Source organism: Eulemur rufifrons, chromosome 2 (genome assembly GCF_041146395.1).
Source record: "Eulemur rufifrons isolate Redbay chromosome 2, OSU_ERuf_1, whole genome shotgun sequence".
NCBI classification, from domain to species: domain Eukaryota; kingdom Metazoa; phylum Chordata; class Mammalia; order Primates; family Lemuridae; genus Eulemur; species Eulemur rufifrons.
In genome coordinates, this window is record NC_090984.1 from 24,575,031 (window position 1) to 24,595,209 (window position 20,179).

The 20,179-nt window shown below is 35.5% G+C and overlaps 1 protein-coding gene across 1 annotated transcript in view; it reads left to right on the top strand.

The window, feature by feature from the left end:
• MYO9A (myosin IXA) overlaps window positions 1-20,179 on the top strand; it is a 193,691-nt gene that overhangs the window by 170,340 nt on the left and 3,172 nt on the right. Inside the window, exons 34-39 of the mRNA XM_069458108.1 lie at window positions 4,200-4,392; window positions 5,849-5,977; window positions 6,773-6,878; window positions 9,204-9,335; window positions 10,052-10,175; window positions 19,047-19,249. Coding sequence (XP_069314209.1) covers window positions 4,200-4,392; window positions 5,849-5,977; window positions 6,773-6,878; window positions 9,204-9,335; window positions 10,052-10,175; window positions 19,047-19,249 — 887 coding nt within the window. The remainder of the gene's footprint in view (window positions 1-4,199; window positions 4,393-5,848; window positions 5,978-6,772; window positions 6,879-9,203; window positions 9,336-10,051; window positions 10,176-19,046; window positions 19,250-20,179) is intronic.

The following is a 20,179-nucleotide window of genomic DNA, read 5'->3' on the forward strand; positions in this document are numbered from 1 at the left end:
TAGTGGAAATACCCTTCAAAAGTGAAAGTGTTGTGAAGACATTTTCAGACAAACAAAAAGTCAGAATTTCTTACCAGCAGACTTGTACAAAAAGAAATACTAAAGGAAGTTCTCCAGGAAAAAGGAAAATGGTCTCAGATGGAAACAAATATAGAAAGGAATGAAAAACAATGGAAAGAGTAAAAATATGTGTAAATATAAATGTATATTGACTGAAAACCTGATTTCTGGGGCTTAAAGTATGTATAGAATTAAAATGCATGACAACAGCAACACAAAAAAGTTGGTTAAGTGAAGTCAAAATATTCTAAAGTCTATGTATTGTTCGGGAAGTGGTAAAAGTGCTAACAATATATTAGACTTGCATATGTTATGGATATTTGTTATAATTTCTAAAGTAACCACTAGAAAAGTAATAAAAGAATATATAACTTAAACACTAATAAAGATAGTAAAGAAGAAAAACAAAAATATTGATTAATGTAAAGGAAGGCAAGAAATAAGAGAAAAGGAAACATAAAACAGGTTGGATAAAGAGAAAATAGATTTTCACAAAGTAAAATACACACTTGTTACCAGGATCAAATTAAGAATTAAAATATTATCAACAGTCTAAAATTCCCTGAAGAGAAAATAAAGAGCAGATTGGTAGATACGAATCCAAATATACTGGCAATTACATTAAATGTTAAGAGTAAATACTCCAAATAAAGTTAAAATCAATGGAAAAATCTCAGTGGTATGCTGTTTACAAGAGACAAACATAAAAATATAGAAAGGTTGAAAGCAAAAGGGTAAAAATAGTAGCATGTAAAAACCAACCAATAGAAAGGTGATATGGTTATACTAATATTAAAGCGTACACTAAGGCAAGAAGTATTACTTCAGGTAAAGATGTCTCATAATGATAAAAGGGTGAACCCATCAGGAAGTTATAAAAATTCTAACTTTATAAACCTCTAATATTATAAGCTTTAATACCTGGCAGATAAAAATTCAGTAAGGATGCAAATGATATGAAAAATTTGACATAATTGGCATATATTGATCCTTGTATCCTACAGCTGCTGAATACACATTCTTTTCAAGTTCCCATGAAACAAACATATAAAATCGATCATATGCTGGGCCATAAAGCAAGTGCCTATAAATTTCAAAGGATTGAAACTATTGAGAGTATTTTCTTTGACCACAGTGGAATTAAGCTATACATCAACAAAAGATAACTAGATGATTCTCAGATATTGGGAAATTAAGCAATGTATTTCTAAATCACAGCAAAAATGGAACAATATTTTGAACTGATATGAGTTTGATATAGTAAAGGTAAGATACCATCAAAGTTGTGCTAAAAGGAAAATTTATAGTTTTAAGTACGTATATTAGAAAAGGAACAAGGCTGGAAATGATTTAAACTGTCATCTCAAGAAGGTAGAGAAAAAAAGCCAAAAACCCAGCATATTAAACCCAAAGACGGAAGATAATAATAAAATAAATGAAATCAAAAGCATTTGTGCACTAGAGGAAAATCTACAAAGCCAAATTTTGACTCCTGGAAAAGACTAAGAAAATAGATAAACTTTAGTAAGAATAATCATATAATGAACATTATATTGAAATATCCCCAAACTGGAAGAAACTTAAATGTGTATTAGCAGTAGAATGAATAAATAAATTGTGGCATATTTGTATAATAGAATAGTATATAGCAATGAGATTAAACTATTGGTACTCATAAACAAAATGTTGATTGAAAGAAGCCAGGGTATGTACTGTGTTAATCCATTTAGATAAAGTTTAAAAATAGATGAAACTAACTCATGGTGTACATATTGTATGATTTCATTTATATAATATTCAAAAAGCAGGTAAGACTAATTTATAGTAATAGAGGTATAGATACTGGTTATTTGTGAAGAGTGAAGGGCGTAGTGGCTGAGAAGGACTTGGGGGAATTTTAGACTGTTGATAATATTCTAAGTCTTAATTTGGTCCTGGTAACAAATGTATATTTTACTTTGTGAAAATCTATTAAGCCATATACTTAGGATTTGTACACTTTATGTAGATCATACTTCGATAAAGATTTTATTTAAAGTACACATTGAAGTTAATTTGGAGGGAAAAGAAACTTAAAATGTTTTTCAGTTGAAAATAGTAAAATTAATTTGTCCCTTAATTTCAAGAAATAGAATTTTCTAGTAAGTGTGCTCTAGATTAGTTGGTTTCAAATCAAATTATTTTGAAAGTTTTTGTTTAATACTCTTAAGTTTTGGGGTTTTTTCTTTCACAATCTTAACATTTGTAATGCCATAGGGAGAGCCATACATTTAAATAGATTGTGTGGATGTCACAATGATAGCAAAACATTTGACTAACATTTATTTTATTTTTAATCATTGTAGCAAGCATTATTATATTTTATTTCTATAATAATTTATTGAGTATTTGCCATAGGTACCATGCTGTGTATGTTCAACTTAATCTTTACAACAACCTTCCGAGGTAGAGAGGTGATATTCCTATTGAAAATGTGAAATAATAACTTAGCCAAGTTGATGTAGTGATAATACAAAAATTTTAATTTGTCCTCTAAATATTCCAAGAGTAAATGTCCTTTCTATTCTGCTTCAGCCCTAGAAATACTTTTGAGAGATGTTGTCTGATATTAAGATAATTTAATGTGCTTCCAAATTAATGTGAAATTAATTCTGTAAGAATTAAGTGATGGAACACAGAGAATGTAGATGAATGAAGCAAAATAATACTGATAACACTGATGCATACTAACAAAGTGATTATTTCTTTCCCTATTTAAAATTCTCTAATAGCTTCCCTTAGCTACTTTGCTTTGCCCGACTTTATAGTTCTGTTTCCTATACGGAAAAGGTTTTCTTGCCTTCTTTACTTATGTACTACTTTGCTTTCCAACACTGATCTTTTCAAGATCATTAGTTGTTTGTTATCCAGCCCAGTCTGTCCTGATCTAGCTGCCTCTCTTCTGTGGTTCCTTAATGTATAATAAATCTGCTTATTACTTTACTTATCTCCACACAATAGCACTATTAGTTTGAGGAAAGAGTGTCTCTTACTTGATTTTGTTTCCCTGATACCCAGCACATAAATGACAAATGTATGAATGTAAGACTGGAAAGAGAAATTAGGATCAGTTCAAGTAGGGTCTTGAATGTCAGACTCAGGAATGTTTGCACTTTATTTTGATGTGTACTAATTAACCACTGAAGATTTTGAGGATAATAAAGTAGATTGTATACACTATAGAATATATTAATATTTAAAGGGGAGGAAATCAATGTGGGGAATTGGTCAAGAAGCTGTTGGAATGGTCCAATTGGGAAGTTATATAGATTTGTACTAGGGTCATAATACTGAGAACAGAAAAGAAAAAATAGGGTATATTGTTTGACTAAAAGAACTTGGCAAGTGTGGTTGGATGCAGGTTGAAGGAGAAAGTAGGGTGTATACAGTTTTGTGTTAGGGAAGGAGAATGGTGCAGGACAAGAAAAGAAAGAGAAAGATTTACAAAACCATTCTCAGTCTTAGAGATAATACCTGACATTTTTCTTTTCTGTGAATCACTTCAAATAATCTTAAGGCTGAGCAGTTATTTTGCAATCACAAAGGTATAGTTAATAAAGTATATCAGACTTACTATTAAAGTCAATTAAAAAAGCTATAAGACTAATCATAGGCCAATCTGTATGTGCCTCTGCCTTGAGTTATGAAAGTTAAACTTCTATAAAGTTTACATAGACACCCAAGCATTCTTGTGTTTCAGAAATTATTGACAACTCTAATTCATATCAAATCGATAGATTTTCTGGTGGTACTTGGTAAATGTTCAAGCTGTTTGCATTCAAAATCCAACCCCCTTCTCCCACACCCAAATCCCACCTTTCCTTGAAGAGATTTTTGACAGAAAAGAAAGTAGTAGCCCTTTGCCACTGCCTTCATTTTCTACTCCATTATTTTCTTTTGGGGATTCTCAGTGGGAGAGGATTGAAACTAATAACCTTATTTATTTATACTTATTTAACTGTAATTCCCTTTCTCCCAACTCTTGTAACTATGCTCTCAAAACTTGAGGGAAATAAAAAGTATTTCCTCTTCAAGAATTGGTTGAACATGTTTAAAGGTGTTTGAATACATTTGGAAACAAAAAATTATCTTCTATTTAGTATGATCCAGAGCTATCATCTCGACAGTTTGGAGTTGAATTGTCCCGTTTGACCAGTGAAGACCGAACTGTTCCTTTAGTGGTGGAAAAGCTCATAAACTACATTGAAATGCATGGACTGTATACGGAAGGCATTTACCGAAAGTCTGGTTCAACCAATAAAATCAAGGAGCTTCGACAAGGTCTAGATACAGGTAAGAGAGTGCCCTTCAGATCATGACCAGATACTTTTAAATAGGTCAAGTTTTCAGTACATGTTGATTCTTTACTTATAACCAGAAGAATGAAATATTTTCTGCAGTGCTTGTTTGTCATTTTGTGGCTTTCTAAAGAGTTTTTGGTTTTATGTGGTCCTTTTAGCAAACATACGAGTATATATTTGAGTGTATATATTGTATATTGAGTGTATCATTTGTGCAAGGCATCACTGGGTACTTGGGACAGATTCATTTAATCTTTTTCACAATTCAGTAAGATCATTATACCTCTGATTTACAAAGAAGAAAATTTAGGTTCAGGGAAATTAATGAGCTATTGATAATGATGCAATGCACTGTGCTGATGATAGTATTATCACCATTTACAGATATAGGAACTGAGGCTTACAGAGGTTCTTCCCCAAAGACTTATCGCCCATAAGTGAGAAAGTTAGGATTTCAACCCAGATCTTCTGAATTCATAATCTAAGCTACTACCCATTACTCTTGATTAATCTGACTCCAAATGGTGCTCTTTCCAGTGCATCTTACTTGCCTACCTACATTGAAGACATAGTGACTTAAACTGATAATTAGTGAGTTGAGCATGTGTCTTTGTAGAGCTCTAGCATAAGTCCTAGAATGTATGCATTGACTTTGGTTTCACTCTCAACCTCTGTTCTTTACCACTGTTGGAAAGGAATAGATCTTTTTGAACCAAAGTTAGGTACAAAGCTTGTCTCTGTGTGGCCAAGAACCTAACCACAATCCTGTTTATTATGAACAAATCAGTGAGAAATGAATTAGTATGGAAATGATTACAGAAATGCCTGGTAAAATTCAAGCAGACCAGAGACTTGGTTTATAAACGGTTGCCAGCTTTGTCGCTTGTACTTTGAAGCAGCACAAGTGAAAATCATTCATCCTGTATCCTCCCAATCATCTAATCTGTGTAACCTCAGGGAGTTTATAAGTGAAATAGGGTAAAGGTGTTTTGTTTACCTTGCCTAAGCTCAATTATCACTGTCCTTTCATCTCTAAGAATGATTTAAAATCAGCCCTATTTTTAGAAAATGTCCTTTATGCTTTTTTCCATTTGTCTTCTAAAACATTGGTACTCAAAGTGTGGTGTACAGACAAATCCATAATAGAATAAGTAGAGAAATTGAGAGCAAGCATTTATAAACATTTATAGCAGTTTAATAATGTTTCCAAATCAAAAATATGTGATCTTTTATTTTACACATTTCAGTCAACAACAGGTTTGGAAAACAAACAATAACTGTTTCTTCACAGAAGCATTGTTCCAAAGCATGGAATTAGATTGTGGAAGATACAAGTTAGTCATTTTAAGAAACTTAAAGGCCTCTGTTAGTGATGGGAGTTTCTAAAGTGAATTATTTGAATCATTTTGAATGTTTTGGCTTTGCTATCTACTTTTGTCTCTAAATAGATGCTGAGAGCGTAAATCTAGATGACTATAACATACATGTCATTGCAAGTGTATTCAAACAATGGCTTCGAGATTTGCCCAATCCACTCATGACTTTTGAACTCTATGAAGAATTTCTTCGAGCTATGGGTAAGCATAAGCTTCTTGGGTTTAGAGAAAAGGCCTATATCTGGGAAAGGAATGCCATCTTCAGTAGAGATTATTAAACCATCCTCTGATGGTTTAGTCCTTACAGATCCAAAGATAAGCTTTTAACAGTCAATACAAAACTCCCAGTGAACCATCACCTATTTAAATGAGTCTCTTTAGAGACTCATTAATATGTCAGTATCTTAAAAGTTTTCTGAGTAAACCACTTTGTTCCTTCTCCCAAAGAGACTGAAAGACTAGGGTTATAAAACAGATTAAAAGATTAAATCTGAGATTTAAAAGTATGCTTAGGAACGTTCATTTAAATTGTGCATCTAGGCAAGAACTGTGTGTAAAGCTGGCTGTTTGTTTTATGCCAGGCCTAACAGGTTTTGGAATTATAGGTTTATAGAATATTGATGAAGGCCCACCTAGAGGTATTTGGGCCTTGAGGATTTATAAATTATATGACAAATTGGTTTCATTTCTATTTTACTGGAAATCAGTCTGCCACACAATGGCTGAAAAACTAGAGCATCTCTTTCCCCTTGCTGTAATTAAGGATTGCTGGGATGTAGATTAAAACTCAGGAGACTGCTTATGAATATAGAGCTCAAGCAAAGTGAGTAAAGTAACTGTGAGTTGCTCTTTTCCTGCTGTAAAGGTATGACTGCCTCTCCTAAAACTCGAAAACTCTAGAGCTAGCCTTCTCTGCTACATAGTGTCTGTCCAGGAGGAGGATGTAACATATAAGCGGGGATATTTAGTTATATTTGCTGTTCCTGATGTTTTTAGGCCTTCAGGAGAGAAAGGAGATAATCCGTGGTGTATACTCTGTGATTGACCAGCTCTCCCGAACTCATCTCAATACTTTGGAACGCCTCATCTTTCATCTAGTCAGGTAACCTCAACAAGCAAGGGAATGTTTTTTTTTTTGATATAGAGTCTTGCTCTGTCGCCTGGGTAGAGTGCAGTGGTGTCATCATAGCTCACTGCAACCTCCAGCTCCTGGGCTCAAGTGATCCTCCTGCCTCAGCCTCCCAAGCAGCTGAGACTACAGGTGCACACCATGATGCCTGGCTAATTTTTCTAATTTTAGTAGATATGGGGTCTCGCTCTTGCTCAGACTGGTCTCGAACTCCTGAGCTCAAGCAATCCTCCTGCCTCGGCATTCCAGAGTACTAGGATTACGGGCTTGAGTCACTGCCCTGGCCACAAAGGAATGTTTAATAGTTTCTGGATTCCTTTAAATAAATAAAGAGCTCCTCCATTTAGAAAACTGACATATATTAGGTTATTAAGTATGAAATGTCCAATTTCTTTAAGTACTAAGTGTGACAGTTGATATTTCTGACATTTCACTTTGACACTTCTTGTTTTATTTTTATTGTGAAGGTACATCCTCATTCTTTCAAACATATGATTTGGCTTGTGATGATCTTTCAAATTTTTGTTAGAGCAATTTTTATGAAGCCATGGATAAGTAAAAAATTCGTGTTATTTTCGGATATGAGTTCCATCATGGATCCAGTGAAGTGGAGACAGCTCGAGATATCAATGAAGTGTTTGGGAAGGGTGTGGCTAATGAATGCACATTACATCGATGGTTTGAGAAATTCGATTAGAGTGATTTTAGTCATGTGGGCAACCTGAGACCAAGGTGGATACTGATGAGCTGAAAGCTGCAGTGGAAGTGAATCCATCTCAACCTACGGGTGAATTAGCAAGGTTTGACGTTACTATTCCAACAATATTGGCCCACTGGAAACAAATGGGCAAGGTAAAGAAGCTGGATAGATGGGTTCTACGTGAATTAGATGAGCGTCAGAAGAGAAATTGTCTGGAAGCTTCCCTTTCTTTGCTGTCACAACATAAAGGCAAACCAGTTCTATGCCGTATTGTTACATGTAATGAAAAATGCCTTCTTTTTGACAGTTGCAAGCATTCGGCACAATGGTTGGATAAAGATGAAGTGCCGAAACATAGTCCAAAACCTAATATTCATCAAAAAAAGCTGATGGTGTCTGTTTGGTGGTCCAGCACTGTTATTATCCACTATACCTTCATGAAACTTGGTCAATTGATTACAACGGATGTCTACTATAACCAGTTGCACAAAATGATGAGGATGCTTGCAATTAAGCAGCCAAGATTGGTCAATAGAGACAGGCCAATCCTCTTGCAAGACAGTGCTCAATCACATGTCACACAAATGACGCTGCTCAAACTACAGAAGCTGGACTTGGAAACTCTCTGTCATCTACCGTATTTACCAGACCTTGCACCAACTGACTACCACTTCTTTCAGGCTTTGGACCATCTCTTACAAGGAAAAATACTCAATTCTCAACAAGCTGTGGAAAATGCCTTTCACGATTTCATTGCCACTTGTTCTCCAGCCCTCTTCGCTGCTGTCATAAACAAGCTACCGTTAAGATGGCAAAACTGTTGATAGTTTAGGTGCATACTTTTACTGCTGCTTGTTTGAGATATAATAAACTAAACTGTTGGTTAGAAATCGGACATTGCATATTTAATGACCTAATATTTATCTTTTTCTTCTATTTATAAAGTCAGCATCTCAAATGGGTGGATTCCTTGGAACATAAATCTTGAGCTGAGCTGGACTTCATGGCAGGTGTTTCTCTGCCCTTATTTGAGCCATGTAGCAGCTTCAGCCTCATGGTGGCACTGTGTAGCTTAGCTTATTATCTTAACTTCTGAACTAGAAAGGATGTATATCTGTTAATATAACCTAATTCATGGGAGGTGGGTTCAGATCATGCTCAGGAATTGATCAAAGAGGTGTCAGGAGTAGTCTCTCTTCCCTTCTGTGTGAATTTCAGCAGTAGTTGAGAAGAAAGCCATCTTTCTTTTTGGTTTGATATATAACTGTCTGAAAATGCCTTAAAGCCTCTACTCTGCATTCTGTAGACATGTTTGTCTGGTGATGTTGGTGTTGAGCGGTAGGTCACAAATTTCCCTTGGTAAGAAATCTGCTGACCTAGACTGCTTCAAGGAAGGAACAAAGTGAAAATACATTCTCCAGAGGCAAAGGAACAGCTTTGGGAAGTCTACAATGTCTCCCTTAAACTGATATGGATGTCTTTCTAGTATTATGCAGTTGATGTCATACTGTCTTTCACTCATCTCTTCCACCTGCCTCTCTATTCTTTTCCCTTTTTATCTCCTTTTCATTTATTTTTTGCTTTGTTTTGTTCCTTAGGATTGCACTACAGGAAGATACTAATCGAATGTCTGCTAATGCTTTGGCCATTGTGTTTGCACCCTGCATTCTCCGCTGCCCAGACACCACTGACCCACTACAAAGCGTACAAGACATCAGTAAGACCACCACGTAAGGCCAGTCACCATCACCTCCGCAAGACCTCAGGCACTTCTGAGATGTTTCAGTCATTCTATCCAGATATCAGAGTGAATGATTTCATAAGTTGAGGTGTTTTAAAAAGATTGTGTTGGACACTGTTGGGTTTTCTTACGCTGATGATGCAAACTCTTAGATTCAGTCTAGCTGAGCATCATTAGTTTTAAAGGATCTTATTTTTTAAATCTGGCTTTTCTTTAGGACTGCTTATAGTTTCTAAATAGATTTTAAAATTCCATTTTACCAAATTGCATATAGTTTGTATTGTCCTATAATCTAGTCTAACTGTGGTCTTATGGCTCTGAATCCCTTTAGTCTTAATATCTCAATATTCCTATATTTCACCTGGGCCTTTTTTCTTGAGCATCTCCTTTCCTTCTAAGGTGGTTTTCTTTTGCTTTCCTTTTTAATCTTGACTGCAAAAGGAACTTAAAAAAAAAATCAGTGTTTGCATGAGAGTCTGATTTAATTGGTCTGGGGTGTAGCCTGGCATCTTCAGATGGCTTCTAAAGTGTAGCCAAAGTTGTGAACCACCATTCTAAACCTTGTCTCTTGAGTTTGTAAAGTAAGGGATGTTGATTTTTTTCTTCAACTGTCTACTACACTTAGCTGAAAAACAGTCTATGGGTGCTGTACTTTATTTGATTTACTTCAGCTCTTAACAGTTTTCTCTCTTCCTCCTGTTTCAGCTGTGTGGAGCTCATTGTTGTGGAACAAATGAATAAATATAAGGCTCGTCTCAAAGACATCAGTAGCCTGGAATTTGCTGAGAATAAGGCAAAGACCAGGCTGTCACTGATTCGTAGATCAATGGTAAGATGCAAGATGTGGAATCACAGGGAAAAATGGGAGCCTTCTTGGGATTTTAAATGTGCATTTGTAGTTTATAGAAGGATTATTGTCAAATCTTTTTCACAAGGAACAAGTAAAAAATCACCAAATGTCAGGGTGCTATAGATGCCTCATGTTTAATCTGCTAGCTCTGTTTTTTTATGTGTACAGAATATGTGATTAAATGTGTAGAATTTTTTAAATCAGATATTTGGATAAAATGTTGGTGGCTTAATAATCTGCCCTGTTTTCTTTTCGTGTCCTTTTTTATGAAAACTTAATGCTATCCTAACTTTTTTCTCTACTTCCTTCCACCATCTGTTCCCACCTTCAATCATGTCATTTTTGGTGGTCCTGCCAAGACTCCTGAGATACAGAGAACTTAATCATTTGCAACTGAATCATTCGATTCTTCAGGAAATGGAATTCCATCTATGAGTCTACTATTATCGAGTAGATTTCTTGAAGGATTTAGTGTTAGGTTTTGAGAAAAGCCTTGTAAAAATGATAATTTATTTCCTCCGTTTCCCCACTTTTCTATGCAATATCTTCCTTTGCAACTAGTGACCTCTATATAGATACCTCCAGTTCTCAATGACCAGTACTCAATAGAGTTAGGGCAACTAGAAAACTACTGCTGCATTAAAGTTTAATTATTGCCCATTTACTCCCCTTCCTCTCAGTTGTAGGATGAAATTGTAGCAATGAGCACCCATTTCAGATCCCCAGTAAATCTCTAAAGAGAAGCAGTCTTCTCCATCATCATGGCCATACTTTTCTGGGGGCCCAGCAATACTTCTTCCATATCTGCATAGTTTATACTTAGGTTAGTATTAAAATAACTCTGTTTCTTCCTTTACTATTTAAACTGCCTGGCGCAGAATAAGTGCTCAACAAAGGTCTGTTGATTAAGCTAGTGAAGGGTCTTCTCTAAAAGCAAATGTAAGCATAGACTTTTTCCAGGCAGTAAAGGTATTAAATAAAGCTCATCGTAGGATACTATCTAAATCTTTCCCCCAGAAATCCCATTTAAAAGTGAAATTCATTCTGTAGTATGAATTTTCAGGAGCTCAGTCCTGAAAGGCCCAGTTTAGTAGTGCCCATCCACGGAGGAAGGAAAGAGCCTTTTGCTATAAAGCTACTTTTCAAAGCAGGTAGACAAGCTGTGCTTTTTCCCGATGTTGCAGGAGATGGATATAGTCAATCCATTGAAAGATTAAACCTTCTCTTTTAATGGGGCAATGACATGTGCATTCTAACCTCTGCTTTCCTTTTCATGTCCTTCCTAATCCAGAAACCTGTACTAATTGCAGTTAGATTCATGAGCATTACCCGCAATTCAGTCTCGGTATGTATTAATAATGGAATGTCTCAAACCACTCTACAGTTATTGTCTTTCATTCATCCAGGAATTGTCTGCTCTGTCTATCATTCATGCCTGTCCACCCTCATGTTCAGCCCCAATTCAGGTCCTACTTTTTGACCAGCTTTCACTTGCTTTTCTCTTAATCTCTTAATCTCTTTCTGTAGATCCTTAATTTTTCTTCCTTCCTCTGTAATCATGTAGTTGAACAGCATCCATTTAAAATACACTGGTTTTTCCTCCTTTATCAGATAAGCCTCCTTTTGAGTTTCTTCTTTGACTGAATCATTAAAAGGTGAAAGTTGGAAGTATTGAGGTATCAAATTAATTTCTGTTCCATGAGCTGTGTTCCCAGCAATCTCCTCCACTTTATTATTTGAAACACCTGTTTCCATTTTCAGCATCTACCGTCATTAGTAATGCTTATTTGTCCATTCATATCTGTGACTCTACTGGTGTCCTCCCAAATGTAGAAATATGGTTCTTATCTACTTAGCATTTATCACACAGCTACAAATAAGAGTAAACAAATTGACAAACTGATTCTAGACTTAAATATCATAGTATAATAGAGCTTATCCCCGGATCTCATTGCTGGTGCCCCTCTTCAATTCCATTGGTTATACAAAAAAGGAATGGAGGGATGAAAGGCTAAGAACATCACTTGGCTTGGAAACTAATTTGAGAGACTGTCCATCTTTGTGTAACCATTTCATTAAGGAGCCTTAATTAGTTGGGGTATAAATACACATCAGTTTTTCTTTTTATCTATAACTGCCTCTCATCTCTATCATGTCAGATTTCCCTTTCTTACTGGATATCAGCTACCTTAACAGCATTTTGTCATTATTCCATAATTTTCAAATATTTCAGTCTCATTCTAGTATTTAAGACTCAGTTCTCTTCATATTAAAACTTTACAGTTTTAATCCAATGCTCTTCTCAATTCCTCCCAGAGCAGACTAGACCTTAATCTGGAGGTTAAAACTTTGGGAGGATGGGATGGGTAATTTCTGATTGTCACATACTTCTGCCTTCCCTCTTTCTTGACCTTTTCTCCCCCTTCTGTTGAGACTGGGAGAAATGATAAGGGAGGCAGAATTCTGCATGATATCCCGGTGTTGAGGGGGGACAGTCTTCTTTCTTGGTTGTTCATCACTGCTATTCTGGCTCGTTGTCAGTAGGCTAAGTGAAAATGAGTCATAGCTCCAATTTACACTGCTGACAGTGAACTCAGTCCTATCTCATTTCTGTAGGCATTGACATTCCCTTGCAAGATTTGGTTACATCTTCTGACTAAACCATGACTGTTGGCGTTCACACCATATGGGAAGCCGTCAAATTCACAGGGCGGTTACAAGTTTTCCAAAATTGTAATATTTGTTTGAAGTCTCCCCATTTTATCACTCACGACAAATATGGTCATTTGCTCAACTTGAAATTATAGGTTCCCTTCATACAATTTCAAAGAAAATGTATACCACATACCCAAGTCTGAGTAATCATACTTTGTCACTTATTATAAATACTGTTTCGTGAATAAAGCAGCTAATTTAGCTTCCAATTCAAACAATTGCACAGATATTCTTTCTTGAGATAACTGTCAGTATATAGTAGAGGTACTTTATGTGTACTTCCCATTTCATCATACAGAAAATAAAAAATAGTGAATTAAATGGTTAAGAATTAATAAAATTAATTTATACTACTTGTTCAATGACATGAAATGAAATTCACTTTTTTTATACTATGAATGCATGGTAGCAAAGAATACAATGGCTGCTAGTAGCATTTGGTACCATTACCTTGATTCATTTGAGAGTGCCAGCTTGAGGCCAGGAGTTCAAGGCCAGCCTGGGCAACATAGCAAGATGTCATCTCTACAAAAAATTAGAACAATTACCTGAGTGTGGTGGTGTGCGCCTGTAGTCCTAGCTACCCAGGAGGCTGAGGCAAGAGGGTCGCTTGAGTCCAGGAGTTCGAGGTTACAAGTGAGCTGTGATTGCACCACTGCACTCCAGCCTGGGTAACAAAATGAGACCCTGTCTCTAAGGAAAAAAAAGAAATTAAAAAGCATCCTTTTGGCTGGGCACAGGGGCTCACACCTGTAATCCCAGCACTTTGGGAGACCGAGGTGGGAGGATCATTTGAGGCCAGGAGTTCAAGACCAGCCTAGGCAACATAGCTAGACACCGTCTCTACAAAATACAAAAATAAAATAAATAAAAAGCATTCTTTCTATGATGCCCTATAGTTCCCTTGTTGTTATAAATCAGGAGGCTTTTTATGTTTAGGTCTGTTTCTAGACATTCTATTTTGACTGCCTTTGCACCAACACCACCACTATTTTAATTACGATAGCTTTCTTAAAAATATCTGGTAGAACAAGTCATCTTACCTTCTTCAATTGTGTTTTAACTATTCTTAGCTCTTTATATTGCCATATAATTTATAGAATCAGCTTCAAAACCTTCTCTTGGGATTTTTATTGAGATGGGATTTTTATTGAGGTTGAGATTTATTGAGTGAATCTACAGATCACTTTCTGGAGAATTGACACTTTCACAATATTGATTTTTCCCTTCCATGAACACAATATATCTCTCCATTCATGTAGATCATTGGTTCTTCCCAAAAGTGTTTTTATAGTTTTGGTGTTGATATCTTATACATCTTTAATTTGAATTATTACTTGGTATTTAATGTATTTAAATTCAGTTTAATATTACTTTAAAATTTTCATTTTCTGTTAATTTCTCATCATATAAAAACACAATTGATTTTGGTGTCTTTCACCTTGTATTCAGTGACTTTGCTGAACTCACTTATTCTAGTAAGTTTTGTGTGGCTTCTTTTGTCTTTCGTGCTTGTCCAGTCATATCGTTCATGAATAATGATAGTTCCATTTGTTATTTTAGAGTCCTTATACCTTTTATTTCTTTTTTTTATGTGAGCTAGAACATTCAGTGCAGTGTTGAATGGAAGTGGTACTACTGATCGTTATTGGCATGTTCCCAACCCCAAAGGAAAAGTTTTCAACCTTTTACCACTACATATGATGTTTCCTATAGAATTGTTGTAGATATTCTATGACATTAAGCATGTTCCCTTTATTCCAGGTTTTCTAAGAGTTGTTACTGTGATATAATGTTGAACTTTATGGAATGCCTTTACTGCATGTATTGAAGTGTTCATGAGACTTTTTTATTTTATTAATGTGACACTGAGTGAATTTCTAATGTTAAACTATCATTATACTACTATAATAAATCCAACTTTTTATATATTTTTATATTATATAGTTTATATTAATATATTACTTGATTGAGTTTGTGGTATGTTTAGGATTTTTCACCTGTGTTTATGAATAAAATTGACCTATAATAGTCTTTTTACTGTACTTGTTATGTTTTGGTATCAAGGTTATGCTGGCCTCTGAAGACAAGTTGGGAAATAGTCCTTATTTTTATTCTGTAGAAGAATTTGTTTGTTATTTCTTCTTGTTTGCCAGTGAAATCTAGGCCTAGACTTTCCATTTTGGAAAGCTTTGATCATGGATTCAATTTCTTTAATATAATATCATTCACATTTTTAATCATTGACTTCACTAATTAGTTCGATTTTTATAGAAATTTCTCCACTGTCTAAAATTTCAGATTTATTGACATAAATTTGTTGGTAGGTGCTTCTTATCTTTTTCATATCTACAAGATAGTGATAGCTCCTTTTTGATTCCTGCCTTTGCTTATTTGTGACTTCTCTCTTTTCTTCATTCTTGTCAGGGCTTTAAAATTTGTATTAGTCTCTTCAAAGAGTCACATTTTGCCTTTGATCCTCTTTTTCTCTAATGTTTGTTTACTCTTCTCATTATTCCTTTTTTCTTTTGGGGGGATTATTTTGTTATTTTTTATCCAGTTTCCTAGAGTAGATTCTTCTTTAATTTTTAACCTTCTTTTCTAATGTATACATTTAAGACTATACCTTTAAGGTAGACAGAGCTTACACAGGTTTTGATATTATTGTTTAATTCACAATATTTTCTCATTTCCATTGTGATTTCTTCTTTGACCATGGGTTTTTTTAGAAGTCTGTTCTTAATTTCTGAATATGTAGAGATTTTACATTTTCTCTTTGTAATTACACTACCAGAAAATGTGTTTTAAATTACTTTAATGGTCAGATGAATTATTTCAACCCTTGGAAATTTGTTTTCTTGCTGTATGTGCTTTAAAATAATGAGTATTCTGTAGTTGTTAGATATTGAAGTCTATATATGTGTATTAGATCACTTATATCTAATTAAGTTGTTTAGTTCTTTGTCTTTACTGACTGTGTGTACCCACTTGTTCTCTCTCGGTGCTGATCATAGCTTTGTCTATTTTTTTTAGTATTTCTATCAGTATCTTACTTTAAATCTTTTGAAGCTACATGTACAAATTTGGAAATGTTATATCTTCTTCATAATTTGAACTTTTATTGTGAGATATCCCTGTTTATCACAGGTAACACTTAAAGTTTACTTTGACTACAGTTAATATACCAGCCTTCTTTTGATTAGTATTTGTATGCTATATCTTTTTTTCCCTTCATTCTTTTACTTTCAGCCTTTCTGAATACTTATATTTTATATATGTCCCTTGAAAACATCATTTAGTTGGGTTTTCTTTTTTTTTTTTTTTTTTTTTTTTTTTGAGACAGAGTCTCACTTTGTTGCCCAGGCTAGAGTGAGTGCCGTGGCGTCAGCCTAGCTCACAGCAACCTCAAACTCCTGAGCTCAAGCGATTCTCCTGCCTCAGCCTCCCGAGTAGCTGGGACTACAGGCATGCGCCACTATGCCCGGCTAATTTTTCTATATATATATTTTTAGTTGTCCATATAATTTCTTTCTATTTTTAGTAGAGACGGGGTCTCGCTCTTGCTCAGGCTGGTCTCGAACTCCTGACCTTGAGCGATCCACCCGCCTCGGCCTCCCAGAGTGCTAGGATTACAGGCGTGAGCCACCGCGCCCGGCCATTTTTTTTTTTTTTTTTTTTTTTTAATACAGTTTGACAATCTTCTTATTTCAGTGGGAACGTTTAATCTGTTGACATTTAATGTAATCATCAATATATTTGGGTTTAAAATCTATTTCATTATGTGCTTTTTATTTGTCCTACCTGATATATGTTCATTTTTCTTTTCTTTCTTGTTTTTTTTTTTTTTTTGTTCTTTCTTGCATTTTTCTTTTGGCTACTTTTTATTATTTCATTTTTTTCTTCTGTTAGTTTAGAAGTTTTACACCCTTTTTTTACTCTTCTTTTAGTGGTTAACCTGAAGATCACAGCATAGATCTGTGACTTATCAAAGTCTGTTAATTGGTACTTTCGTCTTTTTCTCAGATCATGTAGGTACCTTAATATGCTTTAGCTATGATATGATTTAAGTTGTATTTTTTAATTATATGTATATTTTAAATCCAACACATCATTCATATGTTTTATGTAGTCAGTATTTATTTAGACTTACATATGAATTCTTTCATTGCCTTTCACTTTTCTCTGCATCTCTGATTTTTCTTTTTGAGTCATTTTCTATCTCCCCTTTCATATTTCCTTTAGTGCAGGTCTTCCAGTGTCAGATTCTCTTCTTAAGTCCATCTGAAATGTCTTTATTTCATTGTCATTCCTAAAGGTGCTTTCAGCGATGTATGAAATACTAGGTTGGCAGTTACCTTTTCCTTTCATTGCCTTGAAAATATCATTCTATTGTTTTCTGCCTTCCATTATTTCTGTTGAGAAGTAACTTTGAATCTAACTATTGCTCCATTTTGCAGGTAATTTGTTTTTTCTGAATGCTTTTAAATTTTTCTCTTGCCTTTTGTTTTTAGCAGTTGTATGTCTAGGTATAGACTTATTTTTATTTATCTTTCTTAGGGGTTGTAGGCTTCTTTAAATCAGTAAGTTAATATCTTTAATTGCTTTTAAAAAAATGGTCTGCCATTATCTCTTCAATAATTCTTCTGTAGGATCTCTCTCCCCTCCTGGTATTCCATTTAAACATATGGTAGACCTATCTTGTGTCCTCTCTGTCTTACCTTCTTAGAATTTTTCCTTTTTTTTTTTTTTTTTGTTTGTTTGTTTGTTTGTTTGTTTCTTCCTACTTGATTCTGGATTTTTCCTCTGACCTATCTTCCAGTCCACTACTTCAACTATGTCAGCATGGTTAAGTCTATCTAATAGACACACTATCTGGAGTCACTGAGGGTTTCTGATTTCTATTGTTTTTACTAGTTTTCATTTACATTGTCTTGTCTGCTTTTGTGCCTGGTTGCCTTTGTGTCTCAGATATAGTATTTGAAAAATTATTTATGAAAATATTTTGAGGCCTAGGGTAACATTACTTTCCTCCGAAGAATATGTTTGTTTTTTTCTGCCAGGTCCTAAAGCACAAGCAATCTGGAATTACTTTAATCCAATTTTAGGGGTTATAATTTTCTGAACCATTCAGATGACTTGAAGCTAGGCTACAGTGTCTGCAAGGACGGTTATAATTTCAGTTTATCCTTATGTCTAGGACGCAAACCTTGGGGATACTAGTGTCAGGTGTGGAGGTTTTACTAGGCAGCAGACCACACCTTTGAACGGGTCTGGACTCCAACTTTTATTCTCTACCCCAGGGGTTGGAAAACTTTTTCTATAAAGGACCAGATAGTAAATATTTTAGACTTTGTGGACCAATCTTTGTCTCAACAATCAACTCTGCCATTATTCTGCAAAAGCAGCCATAGACAATGAGTGAATTAATGAGAATTAATTCATTCCAATAAAACTATATATTTACAAAATTACATACAAGGTTAGATTTGGCTCGCGGGCCATAGTTTGCCAACCCCTGGTATAGTCTGTCAAAAGCTGTGCTCAGACTCTCAGCCACCTATTCTGAAATTTAGCACTAAATGCTGTGGCAGCTCTCCTTGATCTACCTTGTTAGCTGTCTGGGCCATCAAACATGTTGAGTCTTTACATTTCGTCTAGTTGTTCTTAGCAGGAGATTTAATCTAAAAATACTTGTCTGCCATTACCAGAAGCTAAAGTTATATATGAGGTAACCAATATTAAAACACAATGACATTATCAGACGATATCGGGCGCGTTCAGGGTGGTATGGCCGTAGACCACAATGACATTATTACCCCCCTGATCTTAAGAATAGAAGTTTCTTGAGAAAATATATCTTTTCAGCACCCTATATAAATGACTCCTCAGTACACAATGGATTCCTGTACTCCCACCCACTGAAGTGTTCATTTTCCAGTGTTCTTACAGGAAATATTTTTACCTAAATATGTTGGATGAATTATGTCTCACTAAATATCCTAGGCCTCACAGGATGTTTCCATTTCTTCTTACCATTCACCTGCTGTGATGGAAGTACACTTGTTATCCTAAATGGGCAATGTGAAACTGATGGATTTGCTCAATTTACTTTCTAACATGAATTTTTCTCTGCAGGGAAAGGGGCGTATTCGTCGAGGAAGCTATCAAAGTCCATCCTCTCCTGTTGTAGTTCGGTTGCCTTCTATGTCTGATGTCCCAGAAGAGACCTTGACTAGTGAGGCAGCCATGGAGACTGACATTACAGAACAGCAACAAGCAGCTATGCAGCAGGAGGAGAGAGTACTGACTGAGCAGATTGAGAACTTACAGAAAGAGAAGTAAGTATCCAGGAGGAAGAGGAGGGACCAGTTATTATCTATTTTCATTTCCTCTGTTTTTAAATTTTTTTATTTATTAAATATCTCCTGTGTGCCAAACCCTGTGTCAGGTGACACAGGAGATGTAGAGATGACAAAGGCATGTTGCCTGTACTCGGGTAACAGGTGAAAGTTGTCATCTCAGGGAAGGAAGTTCCATGGGCTGGGAGACCTGACACTGCTACAGTGATGGTCTGGAGAGGCTGACTGGGAGGAGGACACAGCATCCACAGAGTGTGTCAGTCTTAGTCAACATTCATCTGGCAGTAACAGTGGAGAGCTAAGATGAGGTACTGGAGTCTTGACAGGTCAGAGACCAGCCTCCACGAACAGATTTGTTTTGCAAAGAAGAATAAGAATTCCTAAGGTAAAACAAAGTCTCTTTCAAGAATGGGCATTATTCACACATCCATGAAGGAAGGTTATTATCCAGAGTTCAGTGTGACCGTGGGACCAGCAACTGGATGTTCAGGGAAAAGCAGCAACCCTAGTGAGTGCTGGGATGCTGGGTAGGGAAATTGGTTGCAATTTAAGAAGGAAAGCCCTTTTACCTCCATCATCACTGGCGCAGGAGTCAGGTGACACTACACCTTGGGGATAGTATGACATCCCATGGTTCTCCCTAAAGGTACCGTGTACTAGTTCTGCTGACTCTTAAGGAGTCTTAAGGAAATCTTTGTTCTCGAGTTCCAGAATCCCAGGTCTAAGAACTTGGTTCATGAAGGGATATGAGACTGTTAAAGTACTTTTGTCTATTAGGATTGATTCTGGAATTTAGGCCAGCTAAAAAAATAGCTGGAATTCAACTGTGGAAAACATGATCAGGCAAAGGTGGTGTACATTGACTGTGAGCTATTAACACATTGACTGCCATGCTAGAAAATAAATTTT